Here is a 19,037-nt window from a genome sequence, read left to right as displayed (position 1 = left end):
GTTGCCAGCTTCCAGATTGCAATAGCCACCTGCTTCTCCACTGGCAAGGCAGCTCTCAATCTCGTGTCCTTGCTCTGAAGGGTGTGGGGGGTGAGCTCATCACACAATCCCATGAAAGTGGCTTTTCTCATCCGAAAGTTCTGCAGCCACTGCTCGTCATCCCAGACTTGCATGATGATGTGATCCCACCACTCGGTGCTTGTTTCCCGAACCCAAAAGCGGTGTTCCACCGTGGTGAGCATGTCCATGAATGCCACAAGCAATCTCATGTCATATGTGTTATGTTAGTCGATATCATCATCGGACTCCTCACTGACAGTTTGTAGCTTAAGGAGTAACTCGATGCCAAACGTGACGTGCTGTTGAGACCCATCAGCATATTCCTCAGCACTTCGGGATCCATTCCCGCAGAACGAAAGGGAAACAGAGTGCGCAGTACAAAAAACGTTGAAAGATGGTGCCAAATGTGGACGGAAGCACAGGGATTGCTGGGATGCAAAGCAATGCATCACGGGGCATTGGGACAGGACCCAGAATGCCCCCCCGCCCCAATCTCACAAGCCACAGCACCAGAATGGGAAGAGCTGCTCTGTGAGATAGTTGCTCATAATGCACCACTCCCAATGCCATTGCAAGTGCCGCAAATGTGGCCACGCCAGTGTGCTTGCAGCTGACAGTGTGGACACACTGCAGCGCTTTCCCTAATGTGCTCTTTGAGGGCTGGTTTAACTCACAGCGCTCTACATCTGCAAGTGTAGCCATGCCCTAAGGGTATGTCTACACTTACAGAGTTTTTGTGCTGTAAGTTTCACCGGTGATAGGTAACCGGGGAAAGTAAAACGCTGGTTTGTGTACTCACTTAATTCCTCAGGCATCAGAGTGTTTACATTAGTAGCACTTCCATCGCTGATGAGAGCAGCGCACTAGGGCAGCTATCCCACAGTACAGCTCTCTCCATTTTGACAATAGGTCTTGTGGGAAGAGGGTGGGGTGAGCGCAAGGCATTCTGGTCCCTGCTCAGTGCCCTGTGATGCACTGCTTCATGTCCCAGCAGCCTCATTACTTCCTTGCTTCTTTCACGGCATTTTTTAACACCCCTATCTGTTTGGCTGCTTTCCCCGCCACATCTACAAGCAGGAATGGATCCTGCTCTATTGTCCACTGCGCTGATAGCTGTCACCTGCACATCGCGCGTGGCAGTGCAGCTTTTCTTAAACTTCCAAAGAGAACTGCAGTCAGAGATGCCTGATGAGCTGCCTGAAATGGAAATAAGTAACATTTGATTGCTTTTGGCATTAGCTGAGCACTATGGAACAGCTAGGGAAACTCGCTCAGAGTGGTGGGATCGTATCATTATGCATGTCTGGGATGATGACCAGTAGCTTCAAAACTTTCGGATGCAGAAAGCCACCTTCATGGAACTGGGTGCTGAGCTTTCTCCAGACCTGCGTCGCAAGGACACCAGACTGAGAGCTGCATTCACTGTAGAGAAGTGTGTGGCAATTGCATTGTGGAAGTTGGCGACAACAGACAGTTACAAACCAGTTTGGAGTGGGTTGATGAACCGTTGGTGCCGTGGTAACTTAAGTGTGCAAGACCATTAATCGCATCCTACTGCGCAGGACCGTGACTCTCGGTAATGTTCGTGACATTTTGGATGGTTTGCAGAAATGGGCTTCCCTAACTGTGATGGGGTGATAGATGGAACGCACATCCCTATTGTTTCCCCGGCCCACCTTGGCACCGAGTACATAAATCGTATGTCGAATGTACATTTGGCCATTTGAAAGCATGCTGGAGATGTTTGTACAGTAGACTGGAAATGAGTGAGGAAAATATTCCCATGGTTATTGCGGCGTGCTGTACTTTACATAACATTTGTGAGGGGAAGGGCGAAAGATTTACTCATACGGGGAGCGTGGAGGCCAAACCCCTGGCTGCTGAATTTCAGCAGCCAGATACCAGGGCTATTAGAGGGGCACAACATGTGGCAGTTAGGATCCAAGATGCCTTGAAGGAAAAGTTTGAAAATCAAAATCATTAAACTTTGTTGCTGTGCTTGGGAAAGGAAGTGTTAACAGCATGTGCTGTGCTACATGGCGGTTCTGTCTGTAATTTCAGTGAAGATGAAGTGCTAGTTGACTTGTAGCTGTGCTGACATGTAAAGAAATGAGAACTCACAAATGATCTTGCTTCTTTTTGAAAAATGTGTGCTTTTTATTTAAAAAAAAAAAGAGAAAACACCATATGCACATATATCCATCCTCTGTGATGGTGGTGTTCAGGGTGGGGGGCCCGTATACCTCACAGCTGTGTGTAACGCCAGCTGTTGTTTGACAAGCTGTCTGGGGGTGTGGATTGTTGAGGCATGGAAAAATTTGCAGTGAGCCTATAAGAATGTGCAGTGGGAGTTTGGGGAGTGCATGGGAAAGAATTCTGCACTTGCTGCAGTGGGGGGCGGGCACGAATCAGGTCACTCGGCAGTGTAATGAGAGAATGCAACCTATCTGTCTGATGCTCCAGAACGCTGATTAGCCTCCCCGTGGCTTCCCTATGGAATGCATTATTCTCTTTTTGGTCTCGGTTCTCTCCCTCTTTCCAGTTTGTCATGGTTTCTCTCCATTTATTTTTATCATGTGTCTCCGCTTCAGAGTGCAGAATCACCTCATGAAACATGTCTGCCTTAGTGCATCTTGGCCGCTTATGTGTCGCAGACGGTCTGCTACAGTGAGGGGTGGGTCTTCCAGTGTCATTTCTGGGGAGACAGAAGCAACACATTGCTGTGAAACATACATACAGGAATCACTATGTACATTGCAATATACCACTGGTAAGAAATCACTGTCTTGGTAACAAAAATCAAGCACCCATGGTGCACAAGAACCCAGCAATGGCAAGGGAACGCAGGGTTAGAGGGTTTATTGCATACACCCATTCTGAAAAGGGCTAGCATGAAGGGAGGGCACCCAGCACACAAACACAGCCACCTTAGTACTTTTCTGTGCCCTCAACCTGCTTTATCCATTGTCAAAACAAAGCAACTTACCAGAGCTCTGCTCTCTTGCCTCTGCCTCAGCAGACAGTGGCTAGACACCTCCAGAGTGGAGAAGGGGCCCAGAGGGCAGTAAAAAACCTAGAGCTGTCTCTGTTCCTACCGTTCACAACAAACTGCAGATTTCAGTTCCACACTCCTTCCCCCACCCTTTCCTGTTGCTAGTGGCCAAGGGAATGCTGGGAAATGTAGTTCTTTCCCTGCTCCAGGGCTGACTCTATAGGCAGGGAGCTAACCAAGGAACTACAGCTCCCAGGGCCCCCTGTTGGTTCTCAGCTCCCATGCTGGATTCTTGCGCCCCTTGCAAATCTGCTGCCCCAACTGCTTGCTTTCCTTGTGCCTAGAGCTGGCCCTGGGTGGGGGTCACCACTTAGGATTGCATCAACTCACTGTAAAAATGGCAGCTTTGGGGCGCAGCACCATACCCACGGTTTGCCTCCCTCACCTTGTGGTATGTGTTCCTCAGCTCCTTCACCTTTGCTCTGCACTTCAGTGTTTCCCTGTTATGCCCCTTCTCCTGCAAGCTGCGTGCAATCTGCTCGTAGGTATTGAAATTCTTATGGCTGGAACACAGCTGGCACTCCTCTCCCCAAACAGTGATCAGGTCCAGTAGCTCGGCATTGCTCTAAGCAGGGGATGGTTTGCTACATGGAGCAGCCATGGTCACCTGTCCAGGTGAGTACTCACAACAGGAAAGGGAGTTTCAAACTTCCTGGGATTTACATGGGGAGGGGTGGACGTTCGTTTACCTGGGGTCAGAGCAGCGGAGGTGCTGGCCAGAGTGGTCACTTTTGGCACTGTGGGTATCCTCCAGAGGCCAAAAAGTGTTTACACTGGAAGAACGTGTCTTCACTTTCACATCACCGCAAAAAGAACAGCGGTAAGAGCTGTATGCCTCTCATGAAGGTGGTTTTCTTTTTGTGGTGAAACTTCACCGCAAAAAGTCATTAACAAGTGTAGACGCTCCCACAGTTTTTGCACAAAAAAGGGACATTTTGCACTTTAAATGGCAAGTGTAGACATGCCCTAAGGTGATGCAATTAGTTATATTTGTGTACAAATTAAATAAAAAGGGGAAAGACTCTGCAATTTAACTTGCTGAGGGCCAGTCAGCCCCTCCTGCAGATTTTCCCAGAGGCCAGGTCCAGGTCTGGGGTTCCTCTTACACGTCATCAAGTCATTCTGTCAGGAGGGTGGGTTCCTCTCTATGGAACAAATGGGGGCTGGTTTTGCCACAAATTCAAAGGTCTCTCAAGGGCCACATGGATCTGAATAACTGCACTGCTCAGGGCATCCTTCAGCCATATCCTGGCAGCTTGGCTCAGTTGGTTCTACTGTACTTATAAGGTTCATCTTGCGCCCACACTAAGTGCATGATCCTGCACCACTGAAGTCAATGGGAGCAGGGCTTACTCATCGCTTTTTTTTTTAAAAAAAAAAAAGACCAGAAGGGACCATTATGATCATCTGACCTGCATGACAGCAGGCCATGGAAAGTGCTGCATTGAGTTTAGTAAATTGTGGTAAATTATATTGTTGCTACCTATGTTTCTTTTGCTATCTCAGTTAAACATGGTACTTTACTTCTTGCCCTAAGCTGTTGTGCACAGTTGCTATGAAATGTTGGAGAGCTGCTGAGTACCACATGAGTGGGGGGCTGCATTTCAGCCGTGGTCGAAGTGATCCCTATCTCATATCCTTTCCCTAGCTCACAAAGGTGTGCTGTGGTTTAATCAATAAATGTTGAGATCCTCATATCAAAGTCAGTAACAAAATTCAAAAGAATGACTGTTTTATTCATGGACTCAAATGCAAATATCCTATATCATCTTTAAAAGATGAGGAGGCTTAAACCATGGTCCTCTTAATTTAAGAAAAAATAAAGGAACAAATATAAAGAAAAGGGGCCTCATCACCCCAAACCCCTAATTGTAATTCAAGGAAAAGATTGTGTTCATACAGAATCAAGGGTTCAAGTTAAAAGCCTAAACTGGGTAAAATTTACCTCTCTTCTGCCGCTTATAGAAATAATTTTACTACTGAAGACAACAAATATCTGTCTGCATCCCTTGTTAATTGACATTTTGCACTCTTCCAACCCCTGAAATGAAGTGAATGTACTGGCTGTTGTTTCTGTGACTGGAGATTGCATTCCAGAATTCTTTGCTGCCCTCAGGTGGTCAGCTTTGAGCCATACGCTTTCCCTTAGAAGATTGGGCTCAATTCTGCCCTTGGATTATGTTAGATACAGTAGTAGATAGGCTAAGTCAGAAAAGGAAAAAAAACAATCTTCAAAAGGAGGAGACTATGTTTCAGAGAAAAACAAATATAATTAAATAGTGACAGTGAAAAAGGTACATGGTAGGAAGTGTAGGAATGGAGAGGGGGGCAGGTAAAGAAAAACCTACCTATTATAAATTTAATAGAAAGCTTGCTGTATTCAATCTTTTGAATATAACATTAGTTAAAGTTCATTAGGCTACTTGGAGGGGGAAAAAACTGAAAAATGTTGCTAACCTTTGGCTAGGGAAGGGAACAGACACCATCCTTAAGCCTTTTCCCTTTTGGAATATATATATTACTTAAAAATATATACAGGTGATCTGTATAGTATTGCTAGGCATAGACATTAGTTACAGAGATGTTTACAAAGAAGTTACCTAATAACCATCATATTAATTTTACAGAAATTTAGCAATTGTTGAATGATACATTTAACTCTGGGAGAAAATGATGGAAGATATATAAGCTAGAAAAATTGATAGAAGTGCAAATATCACTTGAAAGAAAGAACATTCCCAATTCAATCTGACTTTCACAGTCTCTTTGATTGTGCTAAAATAATGAGTCTCTGATCATGCTTCTGAGGGACTAAAATGTGGCACTCATTGAGTTCTAAAGCTTACAAAAGGTAGAGTGTGCATTGGCATAGCCAGCAAAAGTGTAACTGATGCTAGGCATCTCACAGAAGGTATTGGAGACCCGATGAAGGTCCCAGCGAGAAACAGTTATTATCTTGAGGAACGTATTTTTCCTGGAAATTAAACTCTATTTTCATAGAGAACTAAGCACAGGGCAAGATTGCACATTTTACTGCAAGCTGTCTTTGAATTATGAGTAGGCCAAAAAGGTTAAAATAACTTTAACAAATAGAAAATCAAGTAATTTTTCAAAGTCCAGCAAACTAGTACAGCTTCTCTGATTTACTGTCAGCTCTCCTGATCCTGGCTAAGCATCAGGTCTTTCAGAAAAAGAGAACAGTAAGAAGGGAGTAAAAAGCAGGGTGGATAAAAATCAATTAATTTTTTTTTTAATCGGATTTTTTTTATTTAAATCAGATTTTTTTTGATAAAATGCTTTTTGAGGAAAAAAACCTATCTAAAGATAGTTTTAATTAAGATACATTATAGCTCAAATATATCTCATCATGGAATAGGGATTATAAATTCTAATTCTATAGTATGAGACAATATTCATGTAATGTTTAAGAAAAGTTTTGTATATCATAGAAAATATAATCATAGAAATGTAGGGCTGGAAGGAACCTCGAGAGGTTATCTAGTCCAGCTCTCTGTGTCGAGGCAGAGCCAAGTAAATGTCTAGACAATCAGTGACCATGTCTAAGATGTTCTTAAAAACCTCCAATAACAGGAATTCCATAACCTCCCTTGGTAAGTTATTAAAGTCCTTAACTGTGCTTACAGTTAGAACATTTCTCATAATATTTAACTTAAAATCGCTTTACCTTCAGTGGGCATGGAGAGGAATTGATCACAATCTTATTTATAACATCCCGTAACATATTTGAGGACTATTATCCGATTAACTCTCAGTCTTCTTTTCTCAAGACTAAACACACCCAGTTCTTTTAATCTTTCCTCTCAGCTCAGGTTTTCTTTTATCATTTTGGGTGCTCTCTTTTAGACTCTCTGAAATTTGTCCACCTTTTTCCTAAAGTGGAGTGCCTGGAACTGGACACAGTACTCCAGCCTTTTTTGCAACTGCAGCACATTGTTGACTCATATTCAGTTCACGATTTACTATAGCTCCCAGATCCTTTTCAGCAGTACTATCACCTAACCAATTATTCTCCATTTTGTAGTTGTGCATTCAGTTTTTCATTCCTAAGTGAAGTACTTTGCACATACTGTACCTTTATTGAATTTCATCTTGTTGGTTTCAGACCAATTCTTCCAATTTGTCAAGGTAATTTGAATTCTATTCCTGTCCTTCTAAGCGCTAGCAACCCCACTCAGTTTGTCCTTATCTGCAAATTTTATAAGCACACTCTCCTTTCCATCATCCAAGTAATTAATGAAAATATTGAACAGTACCAGACCCAAGACAGACCACTGACGGATCCCACTAGATACGTTCTCCCAGCCTGACAGAAAGTCATTTTAACCAGTTTTTCACACACTTTATAGTAATTTCATCCAAACTACACTTTCCTACTTGGCTTATGAGAATGGAACTGTGTCAAAAGACTTACTTAAACAAAAACAAAAATCACATCTATAGCTTGCCCCTATCCACTAGGCCAGTAACCCTATCAAAGAAGGAAATTAAGTTGGTTTGGCATGATTTGTTCTCAACTAACCCATGCCAGCTATTACTTATAACTTTATTATCCTTTGGGTGCTTAATAATTGGAATAAATTATCTTTCCAGCTATTGAAGTTTGGCTGACTGGTGTATAATTCCCTGGGTCTTCTTTGTCGTCGTCTCCCCCCCACACACACACATCACATTTTAAAAAATATATATATAAAGACAGGTACTATGTTAGCCCTTTTCCAGTCCTCTGGGATCTCACCTGTCCTTCATGAATTCTCAAAGATAATCACTACAAGTTCCACAATTGCTTCAGCTAGTTCCTTAAGACAAGTACTCTACGGTGAATTTCAGTAGGCCCTGCCAACTTGAATACATCCAATTTATCTAAATATTCTTTAGCATGTCCTTTCCCTATTTTGGCTTGTGTTCCTTCTCTCTTGATGTTCATGTTTATAAATGAGTTCCAATAGTTCATGGATTAGGGATCCAATTTTATGGCGTTCCAGGGGCTTCTGTATAGATTATTTAGGTTAATCTTTCTATCTACCCAATGGGACTCAGTGCTCAGTCTAGAAGATACCATCAGAGATACTTAGTTTTGCAGTTCTCAAACTGTGGATTTGTGTCTCCAGAGATAACATGCTTGTAAAAAGCAAAATATATAGAGGTGAGAAATATAATAAATAAATGTATAGAGGTGGGAAATAACAGACCTCAATACTATTGTCCCTCTGCAAATTTCTGTACATAGAGTCAATCCCTTACCTCTCTTTAAAAGTGCAAAGTTTCAAAAAGTTCAATGAAAGAAGATTGTTGGGGATGGAATAGATCTGGGCAAGGAGAAGACGACTGGAGATAAATGTGAGATGGGAGAGACAGGAAGTAGAAACAAAAGTGAAACTGTTTGTGCAGCATATTCCAGAAGTCTTGAGGTCTTTCTGAGTGTAGCTTTCATTGATTTAAGATCTACCATACCATTCTCTCACTAGAAGAAAAAACCTATAATGACAGCATGCTGAAAAAAAGATCCAGTTTGGGAATAAGAACCATTCAAGAAATATATGTTTGCTGATGTTTTTTTAAAGAAAGTTACACCAGTGAACTGGTGGAAGTCACTTAAGCACTTGGATTCAGAGACTGTTGAAGTGATAATCTCACTTTTAACAGAAGTAGCTGCTTCTGCTGGTGTAGAAAGAATATTTTCTTCCTTTGGACTAATTCATTCCAAATTGAGAAATAGTTTGGGACCGGAAAAAGCAGGAAAGCTTGTTTTTCTTTTCCAGATTATGGACAAATAGGAAAATGAAGGGGAAGACGACTGAGTTAGCTGCAGAAGCCAATATAAGTTTCTCATGTTGACCTGGCTGACGTTGTCGATTTAATTTTTTTTTTAAATATTTCATGAAACTATTTTAGTTTAAAACAATTTTAACAAAAACAAACCTGATTTTAAAAAACTTGAATGTTTAACTAAATTCAAAAATTCATATGCTTGTTTTGTTAAAATATTATATGTTTGCTGTTGAAGAAAAAAATTCAGAATACATAACGTTGTTGTTTTAATTAAATAAAACAATTTAAATGTCTGTCTGGTGATGTTCTCTTCCTAATACAGCATGGCAAATATTAATGATTAATTAATCCTCCAAATATTAATGATTAACCTGTTGAATTGGAAATAGTTCACCTCCCAATGACTTCATAAATATCTGCTTCAATTACCTTTGGTAAATGAAATAATCAAACAATCATTCATTTTCTGATATAGCTGTAAAACTAATCTGAAAAGTTTTCAAAATAAATCACTTTAAAAACGTATGTGTACCTTCTAAAAATGAAACCTACATCTATCTCTGAGTTGTGAAGAATTTAAGCTTATAACAACCAACAAGAATGCACTTTTATGTAGAAATCAATGATTAAATTGAGTCTTCCTGACTAGTGATCATGATTTAAATCAATTTGATTTAGATCAAATCCACCCTGGTAAAAAGAATGACTTAGAACTGAAAGTTTTTCAGTCTTAATTATGAAGTTACTACTGTGACACTAATGTCTAAACCAACTTTAGAAGAGCAAAGAGAACCTTAAGTTAAAGGGAGACTGTCAGCTGGACAATCATTTTTCCTCTAATAATGTTGTATTTGCTAGTAACACCTAGAATGACTATGGGGGAAAGAACTTAGTGAGCAAACCAGTTCTTAATATTTTTCAGTTTGTTTATTTTGTGCACGTGGCAGCACTTTGTGTATTGCCATTTTACTGATTCCCCAAATAGGTAGTTTCTCCCTCACTGAAACATTGACAGGTAAGATGAACAGATATTCTTTTTGAAAAAGGTACTTTTAAAAAAATCCCAACCATTCTATTTAAATGTACTCTGTTGGAACCTGGATTTTTTTTTAAATTAGTCATTATAAAATGATTCAGATTGACAGGTAAAATTTTCAGAAGTGGACAAGTGATATAGGAGCTTAAATCCTATAGGACTTTAGCACCTTTTACATTTTATTCAAAGCATAAACATGCCAAAAGTGTAGTATTCGTCTGCAATATCAATAGAGAGTAACCACAACAACATAAAAGTAAAGTCACTACCAAAATATTTTTCAAAGCAACTATCTGAAATATTGGTAATTATATTACTAAATGTACAATTTGTAAATATTTCAAACTTTGTTTTACTCACAGTGTTCTCCACACCATCAGCAGCAGCCAGAGGGAGGCTAAGTATATTTGTTTACTGAACTACCTCTGAATTATTTCTTCTGTTTCTTTCAGGGTCAGCCTGGTCACCTAGGGGCTCAAGGTCCAATTGGATCTTTGGGATGTACAGGGCCAGCTGGTTTGCAAGGAGAAAAAGGACAGATTGGTGAGAATGGGCTGCCTGGGCCCGCTGGAGAAAAGGGTGATAAGGTAGGAAATACCATGGGAAGGTCTTTTTTAGTATGTAAAATGTAACCGTGAATATTGCAAAATGAAACAAATCAAGAACAATAAAAGCCTTTACTGAATGTTAAAATTACATGGGCATCTCCTGTTCTTACCCATGCAAAACTTCCACTGAAATCAGTTATGAAGCTGCCTGAGAAAGAACTGCAAAATTTGGCCCCACGTTATTAAATCAAAGTTGACAGTAAAAAAGTTAAAATTCAGGGGTCTAAGTGCCCATTTGATATGTCCCACCTCACTCACATTAGCATCAAGAAGGTTACGTGCACATATGTGGGGGAAAAATAGAACTTTAAAATAATACTGTACAATAGGCATAACTTTGCCACCTTTGGTTTTGGTGAGAAATGGAATCATAAATGGTGCCTTTTATAATAATTCAGCCTTTGGTTTTACACATTTCTACAATCCTTGAACCTTTACCCTGGCTTTCACTGGTCTAATTTCATTGACACCAGTGTCAGTGAGATCAGAATTTAGCTTCTTGTGTACAACTCCACTGATATAGAGCTTGATCCTCCTCTGGAGTCAATAGAACTTGTGTTGTGCCATTGATATAAGTGGGAGCAGAAGCCAGCCTGTAATATGGCACATACCATTATTTTACACATTATGGCTAAATTCATCTTTTGAGTAATCCCTTGTGTTTTAATGGATGAAATTGGCCCTAAGAATTTAATATTGTCCCCCAGTACCATTTGTGGCATGCATAGCTATCATTGATCATTGTTCAAGATACACTAGCTGGATAACCTCAGGCAGAGTCTGTCCACTTTATATCAGAGATGCAAGGTGGGTGAGGTATACCTTTTATTGGACCAATTTCTGTTGGTGAGAGAGAAAAGTTTTCAAGCTACACAGAACTCTTTTTTTAGGTCTGGGAAAGGTAGTCAGAGTGTCACAACTAAATACAAGGTGTTTAACCATAACTGGTCACTTGACCTTGAATGGTCTCTTACAATATGTGTTAACTATTTATGCTAAACACTCTGTTCCACCTTGCGTTTAGCTGGGACACTCTGAATATCTTTCCCAGACCTGAAGAAGAGCTCTGTGTAGCTCAAAAGCTTGTCTCTCTCACCAGCAAAAGTTGGTCGAATAAAAGATATTACCTCACCCATCTTGTTTCTCTAATATCCTGGGATCAACACAGCTACAACACTGCAAACATCTTATATAGCCATTTATCCTGCAGTGAGGTGTTAAATTCATGATTCAAATGTGACTTTATTTCCTGATAGTTTTTTACCTAATTTTACAGTACCACATCCTCATGTTGTCCTCAGTTTTTAAGTGTTCTCAAAGAACAAAATTGTAAAAGTGATTTTTTTTTTTTTTAGGGCCCAACAGGAGTCCCAGGATTTCCTGGTTTAGATGGTGTGCCTGTAAGTACACTGGCAATATTGTGTTATAAAGATTACAATTTATCTGAACCCATAGGGAACTATTTTAACAGATTACCTTAATAATCAGATATGTTTAGTTTTATACCCTTCGTTACTGTATCACCTGGAGAGCTGCATATTTTGTACATGTGTGAAAAACAAAGTAAACCATTATTACATTTAGTATTGATAATACTTCATTCTTAACATGTTTTCCAAAAGACAGTACAAACCAACTAATTCAATCCATTAACACCCCTTTGAGGTAAGTAAATATTATTATTCCCATTTTACAGAGGAGGGACTGGAGGTAGAGAGGTTAACTGAGACTTGCACAAATCCATGCAGCACGGAAATGCCAATGCCAGGATTAAAAATTAGTCGTCTCTAGCTCCAGGCTCTAAAGTAGACCACACGGTTTCTGAATACATTCTTAAAATGGCAAAAAGGATCCCAAGGTCATAGTTCTTTTTCTGTTGAAACATTTTGAGTACTGTCCAGCAGTCCTTACTCAAATAAAAACCCCATTGAAACCAGCAAGAGATTTCCTGAATAGGAACTATAGATTTGGACACCTCAGTATTAAGGTAGATGGAAATACAGCTTTGTGTACAAGCTGTCATATATGAATGGAAATGAGTAGGGTGAAAGGATAGGATGCTCTATTAAATCCAATAATTTGAAAATGATTTTCTATTAGAGTTAAATCCTGAGAGGCCCTTTATGACTACACAGGGGTCAACCAAAGTGGAAATAGTGCACTTTGGATGTTCACGTAGGCCAGGAAGCAGAGATCCTGTGGAGGGGATCTCTGATCCATTTGTGCTCTGTGTTTGCTCTCCATATCTGTCCATGTAGTTGGGATTGTTGCTAGAGGAGCTGTCAAATACATGGTTCCATAAGACCAAAATCTAGCATAGAGAAGAGAACAGGGTTGTGTCTGCTAGAGTTGTCTGGGAAATAGAAATCCCTTTTCATGAAAAATTGCATGTTTGAGAAAAAAATTATCCTGAATCAAGGATGCAAAATTGTTCATAGGAATGGATTTTTAGAAAAATATTGTTTCAGAAGCACTGAAATGGGATTTTTTTTGATTTGCCAGCTTCCCACTTGGAAGATTCTTCTGCCAGACAACAGTCTTCCAGGTTGGCAGCTGAGGAGTAGTCATTTCAGTTTTCGCAATGGAAAACCTAACTTTTTTTTTGGCAAAACTGAAATTTTCATGTGAAAATTTTTAATTTTGTCCCAAAGGCATTTTTAGTTGGAAAATTATTCTGATGGAAAATTCCCAACCAACCCCACTGTCCGCTACTCTTCCCATCCCCTATAATAGTGAATGGTCAGTGCATCTGGGGGTTGGAAAATCAGTTCCTCCATCCCAGAATTTGTCTGTGGGTTTTCCTGAGCTCACAGTATATTTGACTCAAGTTGTACCTTATTTACTTGAATTGCATCCTAACAGTAAAAAGGGGCCTAGCTAGTTTGGGATGACCTTAGTGTATGTCATTCACAAGGAATAAAACCTTTGCATGTTTCCCCAAAGGTGATAGCTCTTTATTGCTTCCAGACGGAATTTACTCTCAAAGAGCTTGATTTGCTTCCATTGAAAAAAAACTTTTGTTATTGATTCTAATGAGAGCAGCACCCAGCCTAATTCTCTTCCTCACCCGGCAGAGCTACTATGCATTAAAGAAGGGAATGTAAGAGGTATCAGACCAAACACTCTAGTTTCAGATTACAGCCCTGTTGAGCCTATTGCTAGGTGTAAGGAAAATTCTCATAGATCTCAACGGGAGACTTTTCCAGTGTAAGGAGTATAGAAGCGAGACCTATGTGGGTGATCCTCTGTCCCAGTTCTGGGTTACCAGTGTCACTGCTGTGTTTAGACAAAACCTGAACCTAAACAACCATGCCACATCTTTACATGTAATTAAACCCTCACTAGGGATATCCTGGAATTGAAGGGTCCAGGGGCAAACCTGGCTTGGATGGCTGCAATGGTTCAAGAGGAGAGCCCGGATTTCCAGGAGAGACAGGGTGTATTGGACCAAGAGGTTCATTTGTAAGTTATGAGCTTTATTATAATACATTTAAACTTTCTCTCCAGGTTAACACCTTTTAAAATTAAAGGGGCATTAGACTATGGCACTAGGCTTATGGCTCTGGCTACCTGAGCTCATGTCTGACTGCTTCTACACTGCACCTTGTTTGAGCTGCTGACTGGGCTTCCCACTCCTGTTAACTTCAGTGAAGTGGAGTGTGCTCAGAACCTTGCAGGATCTGGTGTTAGGTTAAAGATGAAATTAAGTTTGCTAACCCTTAAATTGAAGTTCTGCAATACTTGATCACACAAGAACTCCTTCAAGCTCAGGGAACGCAGTTGTGTCTGGTCTGGCCTTTATGCAGGGAAAGTTCCCTATGCTACACGCCACTGGGGTTATAGTATAGAGAGCTGTGTAGGAAACATACTTGCATATATACCCACACCCTTCAGGAGTGCCTTTACTCTACTTGCCTAAGCTATGCCTCACCGGCTATACTACCGTTTATACCCATGCTAGGGGACTGTACCCCATATGCAGCTGAAAGAAGCATGCCGTGTACCTTGAAACACACACAAGCACCTTGTGCTCCCATGTACTAGCCAGCCACAGTCTGGCCCCGAGGTATATTTTATAAGACTGAACTATTTAAAATTACCTTTAAGATGATTAGCTTTTCCCTCTAAAACAGGAAGTGTGTCTGAATTAAAATTGGTCCAATATTTTAATACTGGCTAAAGGAGATTAAAAACTCAGAACCAGATACTCAGTTGGTGGAAACTGGTATAGCTCCAGTGACTGCAATGAAACTATGCTGATTTACATCAGCCAAGGATCTGACCCACAGTCTTTGACCTTTTGCAAAAACACAGGTCATTAGGTTAAGGCTCTAAATTTTCTAAACTAAACAATAAACAGTTCTGGATGTTATGCTAAAGTTGAACCCATTTAACTGAAGGTACTTGGTTGATCACCATGTGTAAGCATTATACTACTTGAAAGACATTAGAGGTCACCGTGTTTGCAGTATTTGAGCCTTAGTTTAATAAAAGGGTCATCTGAGGGAAGACGCAATTAATTGATTAATCTGTGCTAAAGTTAGTACTGTAGTGTTAGCACCATTTCTGACTGTTACCCTATGGCCTTATTATATTTATTGTTTGTAATCCAGGAATGCCCCACGACATGGCTAGTACTGCTCATACTAATAGCCTGAGGCCCTGACTCAGTAAGTTACTAAAACACATGCCTAACTTTAAGCATGTGAGCAATCCTATTGAAGCCAGTGAAACTATTCAGATGCTTAAAATTAGGCATGTACCTAAATTCCTTGCTGAATCCAGGCCTAAGAAAACAAGCAATATACAAGCAAAGGGTAAAGCAGAGGGATAAAACATGATCCAAATACGATAATTAACCCTCCCGACATTTCTGGTGGCGCAGTTTTAATAGGCTGCAACATGCCACCAGCAAACAATTTGATAAAAATCAAACGCACTACACCTTTCAGAACAATAAAATAACTTCTGTTCAACATGGTAACGGTAGCTGCTAGGAAATCTGACTGTACTATGTCTCATGGACTAGACTGTCACCTACAAGAAGTAAAGGGATGAGATAAAAGAAAAAGTGAGACATGGAACAAAACTATAGCCTGAACCCAGCTGGTTCAAGGAAATCTGAGCCTTTGCAGACCTATCACTCCCAGCATATAAAAGAACATAAAACAACAGACACGCAGCCTTGGATCCGAACTAAAATGCCAACACCAATACATTGGGCTTTCTAGGAAAACATGACAAAGTCAGAGCAAATATCTTAATTATCTACTTGAGTATAATAATGCCACACCAAGCTCTGTATATAGACTGACTCCAATTTACTAACTGATTTATTGTACCAAATACCCACTTGATTACCTACTACCAGTATCACAATGGACTATTCATTTCCCTGTTACTTCCTGTTTATATAATTTTCCTGTATAATTTCGTATATAAACTAAATACATGTTAATTTCACTTATCTTAAATATATACCTATTACTGTCCCTTTAAATCACAAATAAATGGTTGGAAAAATTAAAGGAAGGGTTGACAATATAAAATCCTAGCTTAAGAAGCTGAAAAGGTGACAAGATTCATTTAATAAAAATATATTGTTGTACAAACAAATCAAACTTGAAATTTGTTTAGAGACATAAGTGTAAATAAGGCAGAGGTAAATACAGCTTTCAGTGTGACAGTTCCAGAAAGGCCTCTGTTTAACAGGTCCATTCAAAGTTCAGGTTGCTACCCAGTACTGGGTCGCGGCATGTAAGGCACTGGGTCACTCTGGTCAGCACCATCGACTGGGATGTTAAAAATCCTGTCGGCGGTGCTGCCCAGCTAAGGCAGGCTAGTGCCTAGATGTTCCGACACCGCGCTGCGCCCCGGAAACGGCCAGCAGCGGGTCTGGCTTCTACGTAGGGGAGCCACAGGGCTCCGCATGCTGCCCTCGCTGCAAGCACCGCCCAGCCACTGGGAACTGGAGGGCGGTGCCTGCAGGCGAGAGCTTGCGCACCTCTGCCTAAGAGCCAGACCTGCTACTGGCCGCTTCAGGTGCGGGAGCCCTGCCTTTGCACCCTGGCTGCACCGCTGACCGGGAGCCGCCATGCCCCAACCCCACACCCCAATCCCCTGCCTCAGCCCTGAGCCCCCTCAAACCTGGAGCCCCTTCTGCACCCAAACCCCTCATCCCTGGCCCCACCCCAGAGCCCTGAATGTCTCCCGCACCCCAGCCCCCTGCTCCAGCCCTGAGCCCCCCCAGAACCCAGAGCCCCTCCTGCACCCCAAACCCCTCATCCCTGGCCCCAGCCCAGAGCCTGCACCCCCCAGTCCAGAGCCCTGACCTCCCCCCAACCCCCTGCCCCAGCCCAGAGCCCCACCCAAACCCAGAGCCCCTCCTGCACCCCAAACCCTTCATCCCCAGCCCTGCCCCAGAGCCTACACCCAGAGCCCTGACCCCCTCCTGCATCCCAACCCCCTGCCCCAGTCCAGAGCCCACACCCTGCACCCCTCATTCCTGGCCTCACCCCGCAGCCCTCACCCCTGCCCGAGAACCCTCTGCCCCAGCTCTGAGCCCACCCCAAGCCCCTCATCCCCAGCTCCGTTGTGGGTCGTAGATGTTAACCATTTTCTTCAACTGGGTCCCCAGAAAAAAAGTTTGAAAACCACTGTGCTATAGCTACCTCCAGCTGTATGCAGCTGCTGCTCTTCAATTTATTATTGCGTTCCTGTGGTAATTACTTTCCTATTCATTTCTGACCTCAGGCTTTAGAATGTCAGTGTAAGACTGGGCTGACACTGTGATTCATTGAGTACAGATGCTGGATGTTTATGTTCTGTGGAAGATGATATCCTGGTTCTATTGAAGTCCAGCCCTGGGGTATCCACGGAAAAAATATAGTGGGTGATTTTGCTAACTCTCATCGACAGCAGTAGGGCCAAGATTTCACCAAGCGTGATTTTGGTTTATTGTGAGGAATAAGTGTTAAGGGATAAGTGTTCTGATATATCCATTCCTACTGTGTACATCATGCCCTTCATAGTTAATTAAGCACAGACATTCTGTTTTGCAGGAGCAATGAAATCTGTTCCTGCTGAAGCAGGTTAAGATTTTGTGGGTACCAAGACAAGCAAAGTTATGTGTGGACTCTACAGCAAGTCCCATGGACATCCCATTAGACATCACATTTATTTTTGGTATAAAGTATATGTACTAATGATTGAAGAATTTAGTTTCTTTAGGTTCAGCAATCGGTAGCTCCAGATTTCCTACTTTAAACAGGATACCACTGGCTTCTTATAAATCCTGGTATGAATTTCTAGGAAAGGTAAAGAACTTACATGCTGGTAGCCACTGCGTCCATTGAAATTAAATATGGCTGGGAGTTATAGAGAGTATTAATGCCATCAAAACTGAGAAGTGTACAGTAGCTTAGAGTATCAGAGGACAGATCATAATGTTATTACAGAACATAATCTGATTTTTAATTACTGACTGATTTTTCAGGGTGTTCTTGGGCAAAAAGGAGAAAAAGGAAACTCTGCATATATTTCAGATTTCATTAGAGGTGCTCCAGTAAGTATATTATTGTGGAAATAATCATAAAATGTAGGCAGACATGTATAGCAAATGTAAGTATTCTAATAACTCTAAATTGTTTAATAAAAGCTAATTTATCTCTTTTAAAAATGGAAATTAAATGCAAATATGTTAACTGCAGTATACAGATTGAGATATTAATTGTCCTAAAGTCAGGAAATTCTCACAACAGCTATAAATTGTCCCCCAACTCTCTAGGGACAAATAGGCCATTAAAATTAACATTGTATACAGTAATGGAAAATTCTACAAATGTACAAAAGAAGCTGAATTAGGGTTGCTGTGGGAATCAGAACTTCAAATTGCCATGGACATTTATGGAAGTATAATCTTAGCCTTTTATGTACACAGGGCCAAATCCTGACCTAGAGCCAAACACTTGTTGAATTTTGGGGCTGATGGGTAACACAGTTGGCACAGTGAGTTGACATAACACATGGATGAAAGCTTTGTAGCTGCTTCTCTCAGTAAGATGCCTCTGTGCTCCCTAATTGCTTCCAGTTACTGCTTGCTGCTGATTGCAGGTTTGGTTTAGTATGCATCTGCTTCCTGCACACCACATACCATTTGGAGGTATCATTATTATTGTTTCTAACAGTGCCTATTATGTACTAGGTGCTTTTCAAACATAAAAGAAGGCATGGACTCTGCCCCAAAAGAGGTTATACTCTGGCTCCGAACTTGCAAACACTTATGCACAAATTAACTTTACCCGCCTTTGCAGCATTGGGATCTAAAAGACAGAGCAGAGAGAGAGAGAGAGATGGAGGTTCAGGGAAAGGGGAACAGCAAACTAGTAGGATACTGATAAACAAACCAGTAAGGTACTGGGATTGGCCACATCATGATAATGCAAAATTTTAATGATGCTTTAAAAGAAAAAACAAACTTATGAGCATATCC

The 19,037-nt window shown here is 41.1% G+C and overlaps 1 protein-coding gene across 2 annotated transcripts in view; it reads left to right on the top strand.

The window, feature by feature from the left end:
- Nucleotides 1-19,037, top strand: part of COL4A4 (collagen type IV alpha 4 chain) — a 139,923-nt gene that overhangs the window by 34,627 nt on the left and 86,259 nt on the right. For both annotated transcript variants that reach the window (XR_008446252.1, XM_054040193.1), the window contains exons 4-7: nt 10,391-10,525; nt 11,902-11,946; nt 13,892-14,008; nt 18,042-18,110. Coding sequence is in view for 1 of the 2 variants with exons in the window: in XM_054040193.1 (XP_053896168.1) it covers nt 10,391-10,525; nt 11,902-11,946; nt 13,892-14,008; nt 18,042-18,110 (366 nt within the window). In the remaining variant the exon portion in view is untranslated. The remainder of the gene's footprint in view (nt 1-10,390; nt 10,526-11,901; nt 11,947-13,891; nt 14,009-18,041; nt 18,111-19,037) is intronic.

This window comes from Malaclemys terrapin, chromosome 9, assembly GCF_027887155.1.
Source record: "Malaclemys terrapin pileata isolate rMalTer1 chromosome 9, rMalTer1.hap1, whole genome shotgun sequence".
Classification (NCBI taxonomy): Eukaryota; Metazoa; Chordata; order Testudines; family Emydidae; genus Malaclemys; species Malaclemys terrapin.
Note: the sequence above shows the minus strand (reverse complement) of the source record. Positions and strands in the feature narration are given on the sequence as shown.